At 23.3% G+C, this 24,879-nt stretch overlaps 1 protein-coding gene across 5 annotated transcripts in view; it reads right to left on the bottom strand.

Annotated features, from left to right (window-relative positions):
* Positions 1-24,879, bottom strand: part of LOC413382 (SAM and SH3 domain-containing protein 1) — a 468,674-nt gene that overhangs the window by 68,857 nt on the left and 374,938 nt on the right. For all 5 annotated transcript variants that reach the window (XM_006558129.3, XM_016914098.2, XM_016914101.2 and 2 more), the window contains 3 exons: positions 21,826-22,014; positions 19,343-19,503; positions 9,622-9,668 (listed from right to left, as the gene is read on the bottom strand). In XM_006558129.3, coding sequence (XP_006558192.2) covers positions 9,622-9,668; positions 19,343-19,503; positions 21,826-22,014 — 397 coding nt within the window. The remainder of the gene's footprint in view (positions 1-9,621; positions 9,669-19,342; positions 19,504-21,825; positions 22,015-24,879) is intronic.

Raw genomic sequence — 24,879 nt, 5'->3', positions numbered from 1 at the left:
CTATTTAAAAGAATACAATTACAATTAATTAGAATTATATATTTTTCATTATTGATTATATTTAAATTCGATTCAATCGAGATCAGATTTCATTTCTATATATAAAAAAAAAATAATCATTTCTAATTAAATAATATAATTATTAAATGCATCAATATATTTATAAATATAAATGTAGCAGCTTTTAAATTCATTTTTCATTCATCCTTTTTTTTTTGATATTTTTTTCTAACAGCAATAATAACGAAGTTGCTATCGAAAACAATCGTGTATATGTATATATATGTATCCCGTATACATATAAATATTTATACAATTTTTTTTTTTTTTTTGAACGAAAATAGATTCACTTCAAAGATATATTGAAGGTTGATTGCACCTATTCTGTGAACGAGAAAAAACCGAAAATGAGAAATCGAAAAGGATCCTTTACCACGAAATATAGCATAAACGGTTGAATGGTTTTCAATAGATCGTTTTGTTGGAACGATGGAGCTTCCACTCGATATAAGTTCGAGACAGAAATAATAACAAAGAACAAAAAAATTACACTCGCAATAACGTTTCATCGATTCTTGTGATTCTTTTTTTGTGCATCCTGTGCATGATTGTTAGGATAACAACTTTGCAGTCTGTTCCTTCATTTGAAAAGCCATTTACGTTACATCAACTTATAATATATCAATTTATAATAAATAAAATAAAATTCTCTTATTACAATAAAAATAAAAATTAATCTAATTATAATCTTTTTTAACAACAAATCAATGATTACTTAATTAAATAATGATCAAATAATGATTGATCAATAATCAGTTATTCATCGATCGAAGTGTTTAATAAATAATTAATCAATAGTTAACGATCTGTCAATGATAAATCAGTGATTAGCTAGTGATTTGATTTAATGTTTATTCAGTGATTAGTCAACAGTCAATGGTCACTTAATGATGAATTATCAATGAATCATGATCAATGGCCAATAAATAGTTAATTCAATGATTTATCAGTTAGTAAGTGGTCAACAAGTAGTCAATAAGTAATCAATCAGAGGTCAGACAATAAATAGTTATAGAATAGCAAATTAATGATCAACAATAATTAATTAATGATTAATTTTATTTGACTAATCAATGATCAATTACTGATTAGTCAATAATCACTTGTTAATCATTAATTAGTAATCACTCAGTGGATAATTTTTATTCTGAAATTTAGAATCAATTATGTACATTTTAACATTCTATATTGTAGAAATGTAATCTCTTAAATTAATAATTATATTTCAATATAATACAAGAATAAATATTCTCAATATTTCTTATTTCAACCTATTAATTTTATTATCCTACAATTTATATTTGTGATATTTATTTTTTTTGTTATTTGTATATTTAAGAAATTTCATTATGTATTATTAAATTATTATTATTATTTATTTTTATATAGATAATACAGTAATTGTAACAAATTAATTGTAATAAATTCTTCTTCTGCAAAAATTTATTAATTGCAAATATTTTTCAAATTTTTTTTAATCATTTTTTTATCATAATTGTATAAATAAAATATAAAAAATTTAAAATTTAAAATAAAACTTTAAAATAAATAAATAAAATGAAAATATATTACATTAATTAACTAGTAGTAAGTAAATAATAATCAATCTATAAATTCATTAGCTGCTAATATTTTTCAATTTAATAATAATAATTTTAATAATAATTTTTTTATAATATAGACAAAATACAAAATTTAAAAAGTAAAGTTTTAATAAAGTATATAATAAAATGAATGTATTATGTAACACCATTCAACAAGTAGTATAAGTAAATAATAATCAATCTATAAATTCAATTATTAATATTTTTGAAATTATTTTTAATGATGATTTTTTATTATAATTATACAACTGAAGGGAGAAAAGATACAAATTTTAACATTAAAGTATTAAATCAAACGAAAACATTATATTACATTATTGAATAAATAATACAATAAATAATAATCAATGAATCATGCTGAAAGTTGAATTCAACGAATTGTCACAAACGTAGCCTGATGCAGCAGTTAGCTATCTCTTGGATTTCAGTTAGAGCAAACAACTAGCTCTGTCATAGTTAAAGCATTTCTCCCAACAAGCAGGCAACCCGAACAAACGTGTTTGCGTAGTACGGTAAGCCTTGCAAGTTTTGGGTTAGGTCTATACTTGAATTCGTTAGGTAGTAGTATTCAGTGACAGGAGCTAAGAGTTGTAACAATCTGACATCGATGCCTCTTACATGAAATTACTGTTAAACGTGCACTATTTAGAGCACGTTCTTGATTCTCTAACTTGATTAGTCTTTGTCTACGCGAGAATAAAACGAGTAAGCAGTAAATTAAGATAGCTGTCAAGAATCTTTTTAAATATTCAACCTTTTATATGTTACAACATTACATATGTTACGAAACATACATATAGTATTTTAATATTATATAGTATTTTAATTATTACAATTAATAAATAATTGAATAAAAAAATTTTTTTTCTCGATGAAAAAGATTTCAAATTTTATATTTTTTTATTTTTTTTAAATTATAAAAAAAAAATATGGTTCTATTGTCGATAATTGATGAAAAAGAATTTTTTTTCTTATTTTTTTAGAAAAGTTTGGTCTTGATGAAAGAATTCATATTCGTTTATTGACAGTACGTGTACGAATATTTTCTGGAAAAATATCCGAAAACTTTTCATGAAAATATTTGTGCACCAATACAGGATAACCCAAAAATGAAGGAACATCGCTTAACTGGAGATTCCTAAGGTAATTTCAAGCAATATTTTTCTTTGCAAAAATTTTCATTTTGACTTTGTATCAAATACAATGTTTGTATCAAATTGAAACATGTATATCATTTTCTTAAATTAACAATATATATTTTTAGAAATATATATTTACTTAAATAATTTGCATTATTCATAATATATATAATTCTTAATTTTTAAATTCTAAAATAGATCTTATAAATCTATAATTCTTATAAATCAATTTATTGATTAAAAGTTAACTTGATTAGAGAATTAAAATAGAGAATGATTATAATATTTTCTAATTGATAATAAATTAATAATAAATTTCAATAAAAATAGCCCAATTTAATGATAGAAACTTAATTATAATAAAAATCAATAATTTGTTATTTATTTTCAATTATTTTCAATATCATCAAAACCATTTAACATTTTTAACGATACTTTTAAAATTTATTTTACTATTTTTTTTTTGCTAAAATCCATGATATTTAAATTACACTTGAACATTTTCATTATATTATTTTCTTTATTTCCTTTATCAATGATTTTTTTTATTGAACCATTTATTAAACTGAATTTCATACCAGCTAAAAATAAAATTAAAATATTTGAATAATCCAATCCCGTTATTGAATATTACAAATACCAATCATTCATTCGATTTATATTTTACGTAAGGCTTCAAGTTATTTCTGTGCACACAGTAATTTATACTCGTATGTACAGAAATTTTTCCCAAAAACGGATATATATAATCATGTTCAGACAATGGTAATTCACAAAACAAAATAAATTTTATATTTATAAGAATATAGAAAAATTATAAAATAAAAAAAAATTATTATATATCAAATTATTCAAAACAAATTATATATCGAAAAAGTTATTAAACTAAAGAAACTTTTATTAAAAATCATCATCATAAGTAGTTATTTTGGATGTTGAATTTCATCTTATTGTACATATAACATAATATTTTTATTAATTATTAAATTAATTAATTAAACAATTAATATATTCTCTTTTGATCACATACATATCAAATTTTATAGTTTGTACTTTTTTTATAAAAATTTTACAAAAAAAAATTTTTTCATTATTAATAATAAGTAAAAAAGAATTATTTTCTGTCTTAAATTCATTCCAGAAAATATTAAACAATGATTACATTTAATTTTTTATTTTCTATTATATTATACTTTAATATTGCAAAACATTCTTTATGCATATTTATTAAAATTATACCGTTGTTAGTATATTTTTAAGAACAACTAATTAATCCAATAGATATTTCAAAAAATGTCGAATATTTTTTCATTGTTGTGTTAACAAAGTTCGAAGATAAATGCATCGTTTACAAATACTAAAAACAATGCAACAACGAGAGAAATAAAAACACGAGGAAAATCTATCATTAAATATACATACGGATAACTGAGAGGAGAAGATTTTGTTCTTAATTATATATTCATAGCAATGGAAATGGCGAGGAGTGAGAATGGCAAGAAAAGTCAATAGAAATGAAATATCAAAGCTAACCTCCTTGGCTCGCGAGCCAACTTCCTCTCCAATATGGGATCTAAAGTGTTTTTCGATATCTTGAAAAATTCCAATGATACGATCCGGTTATTTCGGCCTTTCTTCTTGATTTTTTATTTCTCATGCTCGATCTCAACCTTCGATATTACTACGTTCCAAAGCGATTTCCTTCGTGGAAATCGAGTGTGGATTGAAGTGTTTTTATAAAATTTCACCTAGGATGATAAGACATTTCTTGGATCCTTTTTTCCTTATATCGAGGATCTATGAATATTTTTTGGAATTGCAATATCCAAACTGAAAAATTCAGTTTAATTCAATTCTAAACGAAGATGTCTGAAGAATATCGAACTTTGAATTAAAAATAAATATTTATCATAAATTTTATGACGAATTTAACGTTTCTATATATTTTGAAATTTTATTAGAAAAATTTGATTTATTATTTTCAAAAACGATATTTAAAAAAGATATTTTAAAATAAGAATTAATTATTCGAAGGATATAATTTAATTATTGTCATGCATATATAATATATACTTAAAAAATATAACATATTGAAATAATGAAATATCTAAATGTTTATAACTTGATATCTATAATAGCAAAAATTCATTCTTTTTTTATTTTTATCGATATTTTACCGTTAATACTTTATTTATCGTTTTATTACAGACACATATTTTTTTATTAATTTTATATGCATTATTTATTACAAAATTGTATAATATATATTTAGTAACTAGTATGATTCAATGTAACTTTTGAAAGCAAATTTTCTCCAAAGAACACAGAAGGTTTGATACAATTGCTGAAGGTAGAACAGTCTCCAATTTAAAAAAATTATGGCGGTACCTACGGAATTCGACGTCTATAAAATCTACGAACTTTCTTTTTGAAAGATGTTGCACAAAATCCTCTTTGTCTGAGAAAACCGATTCATAAATTTCAAAGCCTCGATTCTCTAGAATCTTGCCCATTCTTTTAAGTTCAGGATGTGCCAATTGCAATTTGAGAATATAGACAGAAAAGTTTTACAAGAAAGTTAACTAATAAATAAATTCCAACCTCTGTGAAACATATATAACTTTTAGAAATGATAGTATTCTTTTTTGTGTGTAATAAGAAACTATATAGTATTTATAATTTGGTGAATTTTCGTCACAACTTAGAATCTTGTTTTATAAATACAATGTATTTTTGTACAATGTAAATTTTTTAAATAAATGTATTTTTTCATGTTAATGAAAAAATATATATATACATATACATAATAAAATGGAATATATAGTTAGTTTTTTTTATATTGTTTCTAATTTTTAACAGTGAACAGTGAAATATTATTTTCTATTATAATAGTTTAATTGTTAACTCTTCATTTAATTGGTAATCAAAATTATAAATAAGTTAAAAGCTTTATTATTTCAAATTTTATCCTGAAATTGTATAAGTATAGGACATTTAAAACATTTTTGCGATATGCGTTGAGAAAAACATATAATGTTAATAAAGAAAAAGCAGAAATGGTTAATTAAGTATTTAATTAGCAATAAGAATTAAGCTATTAAAACATGAATTTATACATTTTACGATGTTTTTGTAGTTTAACAGTTTTCATCACAGAGTTATATTTTAAAAAGCGAAAAGCATACTGAAATTTTTTTATTTACTTAACGTGATATTTTGTCAGAAAAAAATTACACTATAATATATAATCTATTATACTTCACTTATTATACTCATAATATTTAATTAAAAATAAGAAAACTTGCTTAAAATATTTTAAAAATAAAATTTTGCTTATCTTTAACAAAATTTTTAATGAAATTCACTTTAAAAAAATGAAATCAACAATAAAAATTTCATACTTTAGTTTTTTAAATATTATAATGCTAATAAAATAGATACTTTTAAATTACAAAATTAATTCAAAACTTAATGCCTTCTTGTAATCATTCTTCACGTTGCCAAACAAAATTGTGAAACTTTAAGAAATATTATAACTTTGATTTCATTTCTTCAACAAAATTAAAAAAAAAAGTTATTCTATATGTAATATATTAACATTCCACGCATAAACTTTCATTCAAATCATAATAGATTATACATATATAACATTCAAATATTTTTCATAATACACTTTTCACAATTTTTTCATAATGATTAAAACATATATAACAACATAAAATCTTATTTCAAAAAAATAGTCACGCAATTTAAATAAACCTGTTCCATCCCATCCCAGAGCCTCGATAAATCCAGAACCCAAGAAATTATCCGAAACGCGATTCAAGAAGGAGCGTTATAAACACATAGTACCAAAGCCGCACTCGCATGAACCGCACAAGCAGATAAGATGCAGGACATCATTGTTGTATAGGGTAAAGACACGCGAGGCACATACGTGGAGGCAGCTGCACGCATAAAATGGGACGATCCTTGAGCGGGGAATTTCAAAGGCGCGTGGCAAACTTCGCATAACGATGCACCATGGATGGTAGCACGAAAGAAGATGGCCGGAGAGCACCATGGCGAGCGCGCTATCCTATTGTTGCGCCATTTAGATATATTTCATTGGGAGTGACATGCACGAACGAGCAACGTTCCTTCTTGGAATAAGCTTTTATACCGGCTCGGTGAATGCATGCGCCGTGTAGAACCTTAGTCAACGCATTAAATAACAGGGGAGTGTATTCAGAATCGGCCGAATATTCCTAACCATTCTCTCCTTAGTCGAATCTCCGCTAGAGGTACTTACTTGTGCCATGATGATATCTATAAGTGTTTGCTTTACAATGCTGTGGACATTGATAATAAGATACGAATTATGCTGTAAAGGGCTAGACGCTAGTTAAATTGAAAAGTCAATTGGGACGAATAAGTTTCTTCTAAGGGATATAATTGTGCCAAACGTGTCAAAATTTGTTGTTTTATTTTTCTCGATATATTGTTAATTATGTGATTCTAAATGAAAAAAAATTGTTATTTATATATATATATATATATATATATATATATAGAAAATAACATATGTTGATAATCGTATGGATCTTTCTTCTATGAATTGAGGAAATAAAAATACTTTGCTTAAATAATTGCTATATAATTACATTATATAGTTTATTATATTCTATTATAATGACAAAGTTTTATTAAAAATGGAATTTTTATCTATTAATTTAATGAAATTTGTTAATTAACATTAGTTAATTAAACTCACATAAAACTTATGATTGAGCAAATTACATGTAAATTAATCAGGACAATATAGAAAATTAGAGATCACAATATATAATTAAAAAAAAATACAGTGTAAAAATTCACTTTTATTTTAAATAATTTTGGCTTGAATAATTATCATAAATGATAAAAAAATGAATAAAATATTTTTTAATCATTAATAATTATAAAATTTTATATAAAGTAACGAGAAAAATTAACTAAAATTAAACTTTCAATTCTTATATTTTATAATATTTTTTTATATTAAAAATATAACTAATTTTCAAACTTAATATCTTTAATTATATAATATCTTCATTATAGTTCTTTTTTTATTATTTTATTTTATAATTATTTGTTAATTAATACAATAATTACCTTCAATCAAAACTTTTATGTTATTAAAATTGTTATGTAATTAAAATGTATTAAAATTTTTTAATCATTAAATTTTCTAAAAAAAAGTATCATTAAAATTTAGTGATTATTGAAACAGAATGTATCTCAATGTATTTGTATCTCAATATTATTTTTCATTAAAATTTTAAAGTAATTGTTAATTTCAATTTATACAGAAAATATTTAATATGATAGAATATATATATATGTCAATAAAAGTTATTTTCAATTTTTCATGCTATATTATGTCATATTAATTTGATTTAATATTATCAAATAGAAAATAACTTTGTTTTGTTAACTATTTTGTATATTTTCTTCTACAGAGTTATTTTCGTAATAATGCTATAATTTAAAGCAAATTATTATTTTTTTCTTATTGGAGGCATATTGAAAAAAATATATGTATGATATTAAAAAGAATATTATAAATAAATTTCTGATTAAATAAAATTAAATTTGAAACTTTTAATAAAATTTTAATAAAAATTCATAATTTATGTAAATATAACAAATATTAAATAATTTATTAAAATAATATTTATATTATATTTATATTTGCATATTTTCAAAAATTATTAATTTAAAAATGATTTATGATTAATATATTAAACTGGTGTGCCATTTTTAAGTATTTCATACACCAAATACAAAATGAAATTATCATAGAAAAACGATATTCTTTCATTATTTTTTAAATTTATTTTAATTATTTACTAATTAACATATTGATTTAGAATTTTATTATAAAACGTTTGATGATTCAATAATTTGTGTTATTTTTATAAAACTTTATTATTAAAATTAGTCTATGATAACTAATTGATAATTAAATATCTAATTAATTTATTAAGAAATTATAATTAAGTATAAAAAAATGTAAAAATGTTATGAAAAATATTTTTAATTAGGATCTATATATTTCTGAAACAAATAGATATCTTATAATTAAAAAATTGAATAAATTAAAGATAACAAATTATATATTTATTTTATATAAAAATTATGCAAAATTATTATTTTTCTTATTAATATATCTATTATATTCAAAGTCATTTTTTAATTATTTTACATAAATTATTTTATCTTATTTGAAAAAAACATTAACAAAAATATTATTCATGAACATATAATGCTTATGCATATTAGTTAACGAATTTCTCAATTGTAAATTGATGAAATTTCACGAAGCATGTTATCTAAAAAGATCAACTAACTTCTCCAAAGTTATTATCATTACAGCTTGCAAAATTTCTATAGGTAACTAACACACCTTCAATATTTTCTTACTTCCCTCTCTACGTTCTCAAATTCCTTACATCTTGAGATATTTGACTGTAATATTTTCCTCAACTAAACTTTAGAAGTCATGTTAAATTTATGCAATGTAATGAAAATAAAAACACAACATTAATAATAAAAATATTCTTCTTATATATAAAATAATAACAAAAATAATTAATATTTTATTTATATAAAATAATGAAAATAATCTTCTTATATGAGTAGTTCTCTTTTGTAATCAAGACAAATATATTTTATTTTCACTTTGCGAACGAAACACGCTCGTAGAATTTCAAAACAATTAAAGTTTTCTTTCTCTTTTTAAATCTCAAACAAATGATAAATGAATCAAACGAAGTGCATGCAACCAACCAACTTACCGTTAGGCGGGAATTCGTAGAACAACGCAGACCTCGGGCTCAGACAACTGTAACAGAGAGAAAATTTACGATTAAAATGTGCCGACAATTAAAACGGTCATACCACCCGTGTCTCAGTTCGTTAGACTTTCAACCGAAGTTTTCCAATTTTCATTTTAAGAATGAGACGAAGTTGAAATTGCTTCAAAACTCTGTTTTTATTCTATTTTTTAAATATCAATTTTTTTTTTATTCGAAATATATAAAGGAGTATAAGAAAAGACTATAAAAAATATAAAAAGTAAATTTGAAATGTTGAATTGAGTATAAAATTGGATGGGTATTAAATTTTTTTCAGTATTGTCATTTTGAATTATTATGAATCATATTAGAAAATAATTAAAAAAATTAAAAAAGAAATCATAATATATGAATTCAGTGTACATTTAGTTCAATGTATTGAATAAAATTTCGTATTTCAATTCACCTTAAACTTATTTAATTAATCCTTATAACATAATTTTCTATTTTTAAAGTTTTAAAATTAGACATTCTGTCTAATTATCTAAAAAGTTAGGACCTCTTCAATGATTTGAAAAAATATGATAAAATAACTCAATAAAAAAATATATTCTGAAATTATTCTGAAATATACATATAAATACTACTAATTAATAAAAATAATAGTTAATAAAGAACTTAGTAATCAATGAAAATCATTATTACACGATATATTAAAAAGCAGAAAAAATATTGAAAAATGTAAAAGTCCTAATTATTTGGCCACATAACAATGAAATTACTTTTCATTCAAATTTATCATAATTATCATAATTAAAAAAAAAGAAAAAAAAATAAAAAAAGCAACAGATCTTTCGAATCCACCTTGTCTTTCTACACGTTTCGTAAATTACACCTATCTTCTAGTGACCCCTAGATGAGAAACAACGAATGGCGACGCTGTAGCCAAGCCAGCCATCCTCTCCTCTTAAGCCACGGTATTTGTCCAAGTATTCCAAGTACTCGAGGGAGTAAAGGGTGATCTCTGAACGGTAGATCACGGTGGAATGCGTGCACAATGATTTCCGGCTAGCGCCAAGGATCGTGTACAGCAAGACTAATCGTCTTATTGGCCCGATCGACGAATACTGGTCCCCGATTCCATCGATCGTTTCAAAGTGGAATCGTGGAAACCTCGTGTCCACGAGGGCATCCCAAGGTGAAGGAGAGCGAATGTGGAGAGCATCACCAGAGGCAGACGGTTCACATGCCAGAGAATTGGTAATAGATAACGATCCCAGGATCTCGTGTATCTTGATACACAGTTCCGTAATGCTAACCGCATACTAATAGCATCCTTTGACGAAAAGCTAACATCTCGACAAACAAACCATGTTGGACAACCCTGTATGACTCTCTTTGGAGCTTAAGCTTTCTCTCCTTCTCCTATACGGCATTCCTAAGAGTGGCGGTTATCTCGCGTGGCTTCTTGTGCAAATTGACCTTGAACTGTTTACATTGAAGGAGGGAATGATAAATCTTTTTCAAATATTCTATTAAGTTTGAAGATTTTATTATTCAAACTGTTCTTAATAGTATAAATAAGTGTTATTATATAATATAATACATATATATATGTTTATATTTATATCTTTTTGATAGTTTTGTTATATAAATTTAGTAATTTATTTTGTTTCATTTCATCACTCAGAATTACAAATTAAATTATAAACTAACTAAGACACAATATTATTAAAACGAAATAACTATATACTAAACAGAAATTTTTAAGAAATTAAAAAGCAGCAAGAGAATTAATAAAAAATATAATATTATTGGAATTAAAAAAATTATTTGTAAGATGTAGATTTTTTAGATATATCTTTCAAATAGAAAAAGTTTAAAGAAAAGTAAAAATGTAAATGTCAAATGATTCGTATAAACTAAAAAAATGCCAATTTTATTATAAATAAAAAATAATGTATATAAACACGTAAATAAGCTTGTATTATTTTCTATTATCTCTTATTCAAATGTATTTTTTCTTTATTTAGTTCGAATAATGAAAGTTTTACTATATTATAAGCTTAATACTATATTAAAGTTTTACTATATATAGCTATAACAAATATATTTCGTTATGTATCATTTTGGATTTAAATTGCATAGAGTTAAAAATAAGTGGAAATCTTGAATACTTTTAAGAGATGGTAAGATAACAGTAGAGATAGGATACGAATATATTCGAATATCGACAATTTCCACTTCAGTTCACGCAACTGTCACCGAATTGTCTACCTTAGCTGGCTGTGAATTTAATGCAGTGAAGCGGTTTAACGAGACGTTCTGGAATTTTTGAATATATTTAAAAATCTACCATGGAATTTATCATATATTCTATGGAAAAATGTATATACGATTTATAAAAATGTATTGAAAAATGTCAATATTCGATACTTGTTAAAATTTTAATACGCTTGACCATATTACTATTTGCAAGAAAAGATGTTTTTATCTTAAAGAAAAAAATGCAAATATTTTTATTTTAAATATTATATTATAATTATAATATGTTCAAAATTGTTTAACGATATTAGACATATTTAACTTGAAATAACAATGTTTTCATGTTTCAATTAAAATATTGTTTGAAATATTTGTTTGATTTTACGAAATGTAAAATATTTCCATTATATGTAATCATGTTTATTATCCAATATTGAATTTATTAAAATAATTAATTGAAATAAATATTTTTTTCATCATACACAATATAACGAAAGAGTATTTTTTCTTTACAAAATTCTGTCCACTAAATTATATAATACATATAATATAAAGTAAACGAAGCGTTAATATTTAAATAAATTTATTTATTGGACTTTTATCTGTATTTTGATTATTTATCATCAAATATTTTATAAAGAGATATTGAAAGAACAAATAATATAAATAACATTTTCGTGTAAATATTTAATAATTCAAATGAGAGAAAATTTGTTATAGATTAAAAATGAACATGCATGCGACAATTTTGCCATCTGTCGTTTTAATCACAAACTATAAGAAGACTTTCATTTTCTTTTCTGAAGTTTTCTATATATTTTCATAATTAAATAATAACAAAATAATTTTTAAAATAATTAAATATGTAAGATATTATTTTAACTAATTATTTTAATATAATTATTTTCAATAATTCTTGCTTTTTATTTTAAATATTCAATGTTTTTGATAACACATACTGGATATTCTAGTATTTTGGAGTCACGAAAGTATTAAATTTTAAATTTTTTAGTAAGCCAGTAAATCCTCTACGAACTAATAATATAACAAAACTTGATAAGTTAGCAATAGACTTTAAACTAGCAGGTAACACAACAAAACTTTCTGAGTTAGCAATCAACTTCAAACTAGTAGCACAGACTAAACTTCTCGTGTTAGATACTCAGGTCTTGTATTGTATTAACCACACTTAGCAAACTCTATCAGTTAATACATTCGATATAGTTTTGTTCCCCGTACGAAATAGGGTGGTCCTCCACCTAGGTAAATTAATCGACATATCGCATGCAAATTTCTATCAAGATCGAAACGAACCAAGTAACAGTACTTAATTTCAAAGAAAGAAAGAATGTTTCTTAAATGATAATGCAAAATTTTTAATTATTCAATTAGAATTATTAATAATTTTCAATATTTATTATTTTCTTTTGTAAAAAAATCCATTTTTTTCAAATTAAATATTTACTTTTATTGATAAAAGTTTAAAATTCATTTTTTTACGTTTCACATAAACATTTCTCTTAATTTGTGGAATAAATTAGAGATTTCGATCAGAACTTTTTTAATTTTTTTTCAAAATCTAAAATAATAAAAAATCAGGATCGAGAATAAAGAAGTCAATTTAAATTCAAAAAAAAAAAAAAAGAAATAATTAGATGGAAAAAAAATTGATTTTTATATAATTATTTGAATAAAAAAATAAAATTTAATTTTATTAATTGGAAATCGAATATAAAAATCACTAGTGCATTATAAGAATATAATTATTATGTTCTAATTATAGAATTAGAATATAATTTATCATATTATTCCAAGTGATTTATAAAGAACAAAGGAATTCCAAATACTTTCCATTATAAAGTTAAAATGAAAAATTCTCAATCCAAGAAGTCTAATGTCTTAAATTAAAATTCTGGAAATCATAAGAAGTTCTTTAAACTTCGAACAGTGCTAAAAAGTCCAAGAAATATTCTTCCTTTTTTCTAATTGCTTTATACTTATATAATCTTTTCCCTCGTCTTTATACGTGTCCTTGTGAAAGTTTTAATAAGAAGAGAAATTTACTGTCTGATCCAGAAAAATTATGAATTTTCAAGGAGTATTGAATTTTCAAGTTTTACACACCGCCTATGACTCACAAGGAAAAAAGGAAGAAATGGTAGATATAGATAAATTGAAATTAATTAATTTTCATTTCGTTCAATATTTTATATTGAACGCCATAAATAAAATAGTGTCTCAAGTTTTAATATATTCGTTGTATAATATATTATATTTTAAATAAAAAAAACTTGGATATATAAATATGAAAATAGTTAAATTAGAATTGTCTATCTATCCAAATAATATAAACAGTATCCACTTTTGCTTACCACGGAAGGGTGATGTTGGATATATTTATATAATATGACGATATCGAAATATAATTATGTAGTATTAATTATTCAGAAATCGAAAAATATTAAAAAAATTTGAAAGCAGAGAGAATTATAGAATAGGCAAAACTATATAATATTCCAACAAAATTCATGATCATTAAGAAACATAAGAGTGAAATTGAAAATTATTTGCAAGATGCATCTTCCAAATCCTTCAAAAGTTTAAAAATATTGCAAACTAAAAATATAAATGCTGTTTATTTCTCAAAATATAAAATAATTCAAGAAGAACTTGTGAACTCCATTAATACTAAAAATTCTCTTATGGCTGCAAATGGTCTCTGTATTAATTCAGATAATGGAGATTTTACTATATAATATATATTAAATATATTCGTAAATTAAAAATAAAAAAATATCTTTTTCCATTGTATATATTATATGTTTCTCGAATTGCATTAGTTTCGAATATTTGCATTGAAATAATTCAAAATAACGGTGAAATTATAGAATCGTTTCATTTTCCAACAATTGAACTTACACCATTATGATTCACAGCCCATCAATTATTGTCACGAGCATTACGAGAAATATCGCACGAATTTTATCCGGCACATAATACATTTTTCCAGAATGAAACAACGTAGCATGGCGAATTGCGTAAAGGTCACTCGGATAGGGACATAGAAACGGCACGTATTCAATATGCTGCATTAACGTGATTCGAGTATAATCACGCGCGATACATTTGTAATATCGGATAAATGTACGCATAAATCGCAGCTTCCATCATTACTTCGTCGACAGCAGATGGTCGTCCATAGAATATCTGACGATATCTCATTTGTGGCCAGGAAATCCTATCAAGAACGATGTTTTTAGATACCTTTTACATGTAATATGCAGTTATATATGTAAAATTGATCCGCATTAATATTGGGACATGTCATGATGCAATGGAAATTATTGCTTTATATATGTGTATTTATGTATTATAATATTACTAAATTTCTTTGATTTTTAATATTACATTATTAAAATACTGGTTATATTTAGAAATATAAATTTGATTTATTTGATGTACACAGATTTTCGCATAATAAGCGATAAATTAAATAATAGAAGAAGTTAATATGATAAAATATTCAATTTATTTTATAGCTTGAATAAACGTATTTATAAATATAAATATAAATTTATATAATTTTCTCATCGTCTGAATATTTTTACGATTTTAATTTACGCTTATTGCAAAAAGAAATTATACGCATGGGTTAGATAAAATTAACACAGTGATAAATTAGTGATAGAAAATATGAAAGTCGATATTACAAGAAAGTATTTGATCATTCTTTAAAATTACAATAATTATTTCAAAATTGAATTTCTTTGAAAAGTTAAAAAAATTAGTTTATTAGTTGACGTGTAATAAAAGAAAAATAGTTTTAATATTTCAATAGTAATTAAATTTATAAAATATAAAATCATATTTTATAAAAAAAATTAAATTCTTAAAATATTAAATTTAAGATACTAATTTTGTAAGGTAGTAAAAAATTTCAAAATCGATTAAAAAATAAAATTAAAAATATAAAATATTTATACGAACATAATATATTATCAAAAATCTATTGTATCTATTTTATCTATTTTTTTCTAATTTTTCTAATTCTTATAAAATCTTAGTAAATTTCATGATCAATAAAGTCATCGATGTGTACTTATCATATAATAATTACGCATTATGCAACATCCATGAAACTAAGGTACAGAGGCGTATAATTAATTCAGTCAAATGCTCGTCAGTCGATCGTAAACCACGAATAATTAATTTCACGTGTTGCTTGCACAGAGGAATTGGATAAACTCCGATACCCACTTATATAATAATTATTGTACCAAATAATATTCGTATAGATTTATATAGAAATATGCTTAAATATAACAGTTGTGAAAATTTTTCCACAACATAAATTCAAATTAATTTTAAAAGAAAAATAATAATAAATAATAATAAATAATGTTATTTTTTAAATACTTTATATAATAATTATTGTTATTTTTATTTAAACTTAAATTAATTTATATAATAAAATTAGTATATTATATTAAAAATTTAGATTAATAATCAAAGTTTTTTTGATAAATTTTGTATGTTTTAATAATGAATAAAAAAAGATATAATATAAAAATATAGTACAGAATAAAAATATATTATTTGCAGAGATTATAAATATATTTAAGCATAAAATTATTATGGAATTATTTAATTTCTAATTAATATAGAGTTTATTAAAATATTTTTTATTAAAGAATTTATAAATAAGTATTATTCTTGAACCACGGATGAAGAAAAAAATGCATATTCTAAATATATAAAAATTATTTAATTTTGTAATTTAAAAATTTGTTAAAAGAACAAACATTAAAACTACATATAAAATATATAACAAATATAACAAATTAAGTTTATATTGAAAATAAAATATTGAAAATTTAAGATATTCTAGACTTTTTCTACTTACTTATTTTAATTATTATATTATTATATTTTAAATATATTCTATTTATTAATCTTTTTCTTGTTTCTACTTCATCCGTGATAATGCAAATATCTAACTAATCTTTCAATTGTTTCATATACTATTATTGACATGTTAAGGCGTAATAATTATTAAAAAAATTATTAAAAAAATATAACAAATAATTATATCAACAATTATCTTTTGGCATTTTATCATTCAATTATAAAATTATCTCTTGACTTAAAATTAATTTGAATAAAGTAATTTCTAAAAACTACTATTACAAATATAATTCATCATAAGGAAAATATTAATACTAGAAATATCAAATCAAATTAATGCATATATATATTCAATAATTAATAGAAATAGCAATTAATAAAAATTATTATTAAATAATGTCTATGTTATTAAATTTTACAAAAAATATATATAATATTAAAAATTATGAATAATTCTGATTTTTGTTGAGGGATTGTAGAGGGTTTAATTTTTAAGATAATCCTACCAAAATTATTATACGATTCTAAACTAATCAAATGACCAAATATAAACAATAGTTATATATCATTTATTTTCTTCAATAATACGATTAAAAATTTGTAATTACAATTTTCAATTTTTGAATAATTGATACAAAAATTATTATTATATTATATTTTTTTTATATGTTTTCAAATTGTACATTTCCAATTTAATATTTTGATGCGAGATCTTTAGTCTCAGAACATTTATACCCGTTTTCTTCAAAATCATAATTTTTAGGTTATGTTGCAATAAATGAATATTATTACATACAAATTATAATTGATAATTCCAAAATTAAAATAATCATTAAAGTATCAATTTAAGTGAAATAAACAATCAATTAATACTTGATTTAAACAATAATAATAATAAAGAAACAATTATTCCGCAATAAATCCTAGTTCTCCAATGAACGTCGATGTGTTTACGAACTATAAATAAAGTCTTGCATCTTCAACGAGCAAATCGTTCAAGCTTATCGCGGTTTAGCAAAGTCGGAGAACTGCCTGAGGTAAGTGTAGCTGAGAGAGTCACAAAAACACGGTTATCGTGGCGGCAAGAAGAGAATAATACAGCATCAGAGGCCCAGGATCGTGGTTATTCGCGCGTGCACGAAAACAGATAATGCCGGCGGCAAGATAATGGAATTTAATAACGACCTCCTTTGTCTCTTTCTCTATTCACGGATTCCGGAACTACGGAAAATGGGGAGTATGCGCGGCAGTCTGTTGGTTAATTAGCAATTAAATATCAAGCAGCCGGCGTAAAGGTGCGCGCAGATGTTATTTCGGATCAGGTAAACCACTTAACAATGGGCAATTATGTATAATAAAGAGGCCATACCAGTTAAGCATTACTCGTGACTAGTTGGTTGGATGATCATCCTAGTAATTGAATGTGCTCTACTGTGTAAACATTGCTCCCAATTTTCGATTTTACTTAAAATTTACCCTTATACAATTGGGAAAGTTAAGTTAATGCATCTTGTTATCTTCTCTTCTTGGAAAATAATGAAAGCTAGTGATTTTTATTAATTGTACTTTATGAAAATCGATTTATATGTAAATGTTTAGTTCAATGATTTTTTTCTAATTTCGATAATTATTATTAATATTATTTACTATTTTATTATGAATGTGTTAATTTTGTCCACCAAAATATAAAATTTAAATCCTTCGATTCAATTAATAAACAAGATTTAAAAAAGTTAGGTTAAATAGGTTTAGATTAGGATTAAGTTTTCGTGAAGAAGAACAATTAATGAAAGTTTGCTAATCGATTTCTTTTAGCAATAAAATTTTAAAATAAGTGTGTAGAATAGAAATTTGATATTTTTCATAATAATAAATAACAGATATATATTTTGAGAAGAGATTCATAGAAGCTCTATTAATATAAGACTTGATAATGTTTTGATATAATAATTCTCTTTATGAATTTTAATCTTATAAATTTTTTGAATTTAAACTTTTATTTAAGATTGTATTAAAATAGTAAAATTTTTTATATTATTTTTTAAATGTGTAAATTTTTTGCCAATAAAATCTTTTCTTATTATTCAATATTCAGTTTATATTCTATATGTTCTTTTTTAGAAAGATAATTATCAATTATAATGTTATTTTTAAAATAAATTTCTGTTTCATAAATTCTCGATTTATGAAAGATCATCAGGAATTAACAAATTATTCGTAGAGATGAAAACTATCTGTAGCATATGATATTGGAAACTTGTCATTTTTGACGATTATCAATTATATTGGAAATAATTATAAATAAAGAATAATTGTTTACTTTTGCATAAAAGATAGAATTACGAAATAAATATGTTTTTCAATAAGATAATGATCCAAAATATGAATTAAAATTAATGATCTTGAACATAATAACATAAATATATTGAAATGGATATATAAAATTATATAAATTATTTATTGTATTAATGCTTATATTATATATTAATTGATTTATATAATAATATAAAAAAATATAAAGTAAACATACGATAATTCTAAATGTTCCTACCTTTGATAAGGTTGTTGATGTCCACCAGGTGTCACTGCAGTTGTATTTTGCGCGGCAAGAGCAAGTTTCTGTTGTCGTTGTTGAAGCATTTGCCTGCTGAATACACCGTATCCAAAGCCATAGATTTCGTCCTCTTCCTTATCGCTGAGACAGCTCGAGGGCTGAACAAAAATAGAGAACATTCTTGGTTTTTATCTCTTTTACCTTTTACCCCATTGAAAGAAATCTTGCTTGCGTGAAATTAAAATTTATTGCAAAGAGAACAAGATAACTGTAAAGAAAATTAAAGAAAGTTAAATTTTTTGCAATTTTCTTAACTTTTGTTTAAAAATAAGTGAAATTTATTTAATGCGATCTATTTAGAAATTAAAATATAGAACATAATAAATTTTATCTTTCTGAAAATTTTTCAGAATCGTGTTAAATTTGTGATTAAAATACAACAATATTATACAATATTTATTAAAGATATTTTTCATCTTTCTAATTAAAAATTTTTTATTTACATATTTTTATATTCTCTATGCAAAAATATTATCTTTACATTCTCTCGTATCTCGTATGCAATAACAATAATAATTAATTATGTGATGATTATACAATTTTTTATTAAAATTGTACAAATGAAAGACAAACAGCGACAAATAGCGAAATGGGCAATTTTGATAAATTGTGCAATGGTTTTATCATAAAAAGCTTAATTACTTTTTGAAAAATCATAGATCTTCAAAAGAATTAAACTTAATCGACAATCAATAGGAAATTCGATTCGACCTGGTAGAAAGTTAGAACTCCGAACAATAACTGATTTGAAACAGGATCAATGGATCTACACGGTTAATCCCCTTTAAACCAGTTCGGCAAGTTGCCCTCAGAGGACTTTCAATTCCACGATGGAAAGTGTTTAGTTCTTGTGAACTACTTACCTCTAAATCTCCCCAAACGAAAAATAAAACTTGAGTACTCGAAATTGATTTCCTTTCCCATAAAATTTATTGCTATATTTAACAATAATTTACAATGATTTCAAAAATATATCTTTGGTTTTTCATGTAACATATTTCATTTAATATATTCTACATTTCATTTTCATAATATAAAATTATCATACTCATATTACTAAATAATATGAAATATCTTGATCTAACTAATTAGAATATAAATATTACAATAAATATAATGGTGAGTAGATATTTTTTTTAGTTGTACAAAATATTTTTAAATTTAATTCTGAAATTTAATTTTTATATTTAATTTTATATTCAATTGTGGAATTAATTACAATAATTTTGACTATGATATATGTAGTATTATGTATATATTTTTATTAATTAAATATTAATGGAATATTAGATTTATAATAGTGAAAATAATAATATTTCACTTATTCATTCACATATTAATTCATTTCATTTTGAAAGAATGAATCTAAAAGAATGAACAATTTAGAATGTAAATACTAGAATGTAAAACATCTAATTATTCTAATAACAGCAATTCATTCAAACTTCTAAAAGAATATAGTATATTTCAAAGTATGCAACATGAATAATCATGAAAATAAAGTGTACTATATAATAAATTATTGAGTTAATATACATTATAAAAAAAATAACAGAATATATTTTTATTTATGCCAGTATCAAATTCAAATATTAGAAATTCAATACATAATTAAATTCAACTAAAAATTAATCAAGTTATAATTATGCGTAAAAATCTTTGATATAAAAATATAAATGAAAAATATTAAGGAATACTATTGTATATATATATATATTATACAATTCTATCAGCATTTCAAAATGAGAATTAAGAGTAAATATTCTCTACCTCATTACTAAAAATAATTGCCATATTTAAATCTTTTCTGCTAATGACTTCCTAACAAACAATAAAGGTTAATTAGGATGACTTTTAAACAAACATTTTTAAACATGTCAAGGTCATTAGAAGTAATTATCCAAACTACATAATTAATCTGATTCTAATTGTAAGCCAGTATTCAGTTGAAAAAAAAAAACCATAAAAATTTAACGTTTCTTGATTCTAATAATTAACGATTCTAATATTTAAAGTTCAATAAAAATTTTGAAAAAAAAAATCATACAATAAATTTTAAGTCATTATAAAGGAGAGATTTCAATTTTCGTTTATTGTAGATTCAATCAAAAAATTTCTATATCTTTATAACAAATTAAATTTTTTAAATTTTCCAAAATAAAGGTATCTTTATTTTTTTATTTGAAAAAAAAACGAGTTCAAAGTTACATAAATTTCATGTTTTAAAATGAGATACAAGTTGATTGTAAACGTTGACAATATTTCATGTATTGGTTCATTCACGCTTTTTATCGTATCAGAGAGTTCTTATAAAGTCAAGAAACAAAAAAAGAGAGAGAAAGAAAGAAGATAGGATAGATAAATAGAAAGGACAAAGGGAAAATCAGGAGAAAAAGAAAGAAAAAGACGGATTTACTCACCGAGTATTTCCCGGGCACGTAAATGGGCTGTGAATGACTGGTAGTGAGTTGAGTGTTGGGCATTCTGGGAGAAGCATTTGTTTCACGGCGGCGTAGCTCCTCAAGCGGTTCCAGGACGTCTCCGTAATGCGTTCTGAAGAGGTCTGCATACCTTGAAGCCAGCCCCTCTAAGTATCCCCTCTCACCTTCCTGAAGCAGCCATTCGAAAAAGACGAAACATCAAGTAGGGTGCCTTTGAAATGTAACTATGTGATACATTAATTGCTATATATTTCATTTCCACGAAATCCTGATTAACTCGATTCGTGAAACGTGAGCTGAGCATCGACTATAATCGATATTAATGACGATAATATGATATGATCGTATATTTATAGACGATAAAGAGGAGATATATCTGTGCTCAAAAGTTTTACGATGTAATTTATACTCGATTGAAAAAATTAAAGAATACGAAGGAAAGTCATTTAAATTATGAAAATATATATATTGAAGATTATAAAGATTATATTGAAATTTATAATTTTGAAGACAAATTTTATTAGTGGAGAAATAAAATTTTTTTTTATTAGTAGAGTAATTACTGTAAAAATTAGAAAAATGATTTTTTTTTCCTTTGCCAATAATTTGTTATTCAAAAATATAATATCGATTCATTTGATAGTATAATTCTAGATACTTAATGTATTATTTTGTAATCCTTTTATTTCAAATTTGGCAAAACAATCGTAAAAATAATTCCAAACAAATGGAATTATATTATATGGTACAAACTAATTAAATAATAATATAATAATAATATAAATAACATCATTTAAAATATTATTTCAAATTAATAGAAATATTTATTACTTCAAATAATTAATAAACGATATTTTTCTTGAAATAATATCTCAATTATATTTCAGAAGTATCCAACACAAAAGTTCTACACAAAATTACAAAATAAAAACAATACGTTACTTAAAACAATATAATTTATAAGTTAAATCACACATACAGTTGTGTGATTTAAAATTTAAAATTTAATAATCAACGAATTCTTGAAGAAGAGAATTCTTACTTCAATTACATTCCCAAAACATCAAGAACATCCATTTTCCCCTTTCCCTAATCCAGATCGATTTACGAATTCATTTCTTCGGGCGTAGCTTCTTGAAGATGTATATCGCTCGCACGATATAGATATTCGTTGTTTCGTGTGTCGGCATGTTATACGATAAGGGAGAAAAGATAGCTGTGCGCAGAGAGCGGTGGAAAATGTTTAAAGCACGGATGAAAGAAGGGAAACAGAGATGGTATAAAAAGAAACAGCGGGAGAAGAAGAGTGGGTAAAAAGAAGGAGAAGAGCAGAGGATCAACGTACAACGCTGTAGGAAGTCGCATTAATATTTCACAATTCCACTTTTGCTGGCTCTCGATTTGGCTTGGTACCGTCCATTGAAGGGCCTAGCTACGCTCTTTCCTTTCATAAGTTTAAGAAAGAGAGAAAGACGGGAAGAGGAACTGAAAACGCGGGAAAAGAGATGAAGGAGAATACTTTGTCTGGCGTGAGTCTCCTTTTATTTACACTCCGAGCGTCGCCATCTATATGCTCGGCTACCTTGCAGACTGGCAGATATTCCACCATTTTATCTTAGATATATTCTACATTTAAATAAGATTTGTATTAAATATTAAGGGATCTCGAAACTTCGAATACGTTTGCTGTTGATAAATGCATCATTACTTTGTATAATATGTATTACTATCTTTCTTACTAAAATAACTCTATATATGAAAACAATGAAACAAAAAAAATTCATGTAAACATATGATCTATATTCGATCTTGTTTTCGAGTTACCTATAGTAAATTTTATGTTACAATAATTTTATCGAAAAGTGGAAATTATTAAAAAATCCGCATAAATAGTACTAATAATATTGAAATATTTGAATAAAGTTTTCAAAAAATTATCTACAAAATAATAATTTGAAAAAATGGGGAAGCTAAAACAGTAAATGAAATTTCTTCTTGAGTTAGTGTTGGAATGCATAAATTATTTCGAACGCCATATTATATTATAAATAGATACAGTGTATTAAAAAAAAATTCGTTCGAAAACAAAGTCAAATATACATTTATATGAATTTTTTTTAATGTTAATGTTATTTTAAAAATAAAAAATTATACAAATTATATTAAATATTATATTTATTACAAAAAATAATTGAATAAACAATATTTTATATTACTTAATTATGTATTATTATTTAATATATTACTATTTGCATTGTAATTGAAAAAATAAACTTTACATAAATTTATTGAAAGTGAAAGTTTCTCATTCAAACCAATTCAAAATTAATCCATATTAATGCCTGCGGGATATTTTACTTCTATTCACCCTATCTCTTGGATGTCCCGCAAAATACTATCAAAATGACGTTAATATTGCCAATATTAATCTAAGGTACTATCTTTTGGGTGTTTCATACTCAAGAGATACGATAAATAAAGGTACTATAATGATTTCTCAAATATATATCCAACTTAACTTGAACTTAAGCTAAACGCTTAAAAAATATATTAAATATATTTTAATTGTTAGAAATACTTTTTTATATTCTTTTATAAAATACTTTTATAATTCGAAAATTGAAAAAAATTATTTGAATGATAATATTGATATATTTCAAGATCAAAATAAATGAAATGATGAAATGATATTTTAAAGAATATATCTATCAAAGGAATGTATAAACGATTTGAAGATGATACATCTTTTTATCTTCATTTAAAAAAAAAAATTTCAAAATTTATAAAATTTGATTAATTCCTGATAGAGTACAATAAATTATTATAATTGAATTACGTTTGTAACATTTGTATAATTGTTCAAAAGTGAAATCTATGTAAACTTTTTCAGTTTTTACAGCATAAAATCCATATCTGCTATATAAATTAAATAAAATTAAATAATATAATATAAAGATGTTTTAAAATGTAATACAAAAGAATACAGATAGAAGATATTTTTGTATGTAAAAACATTTTGAAAGAAAAAATAAA

This window comes from Apis mellifera, linkage group LG9 (genome assembly GCF_003254395.2).
Source record: "Apis mellifera strain DH4 linkage group LG9, Amel_HAv3.1, whole genome shotgun sequence".
Taxonomy (NCBI): domain Eukaryota; kingdom Metazoa; phylum Arthropoda; class Insecta; order Hymenoptera; family Apidae; genus Apis; species Apis mellifera.
The sequence above is the reverse complement of the archived record's forward strand: the minus strand, read 5'-3'. Positions and strand labels throughout refer to the sequence as shown.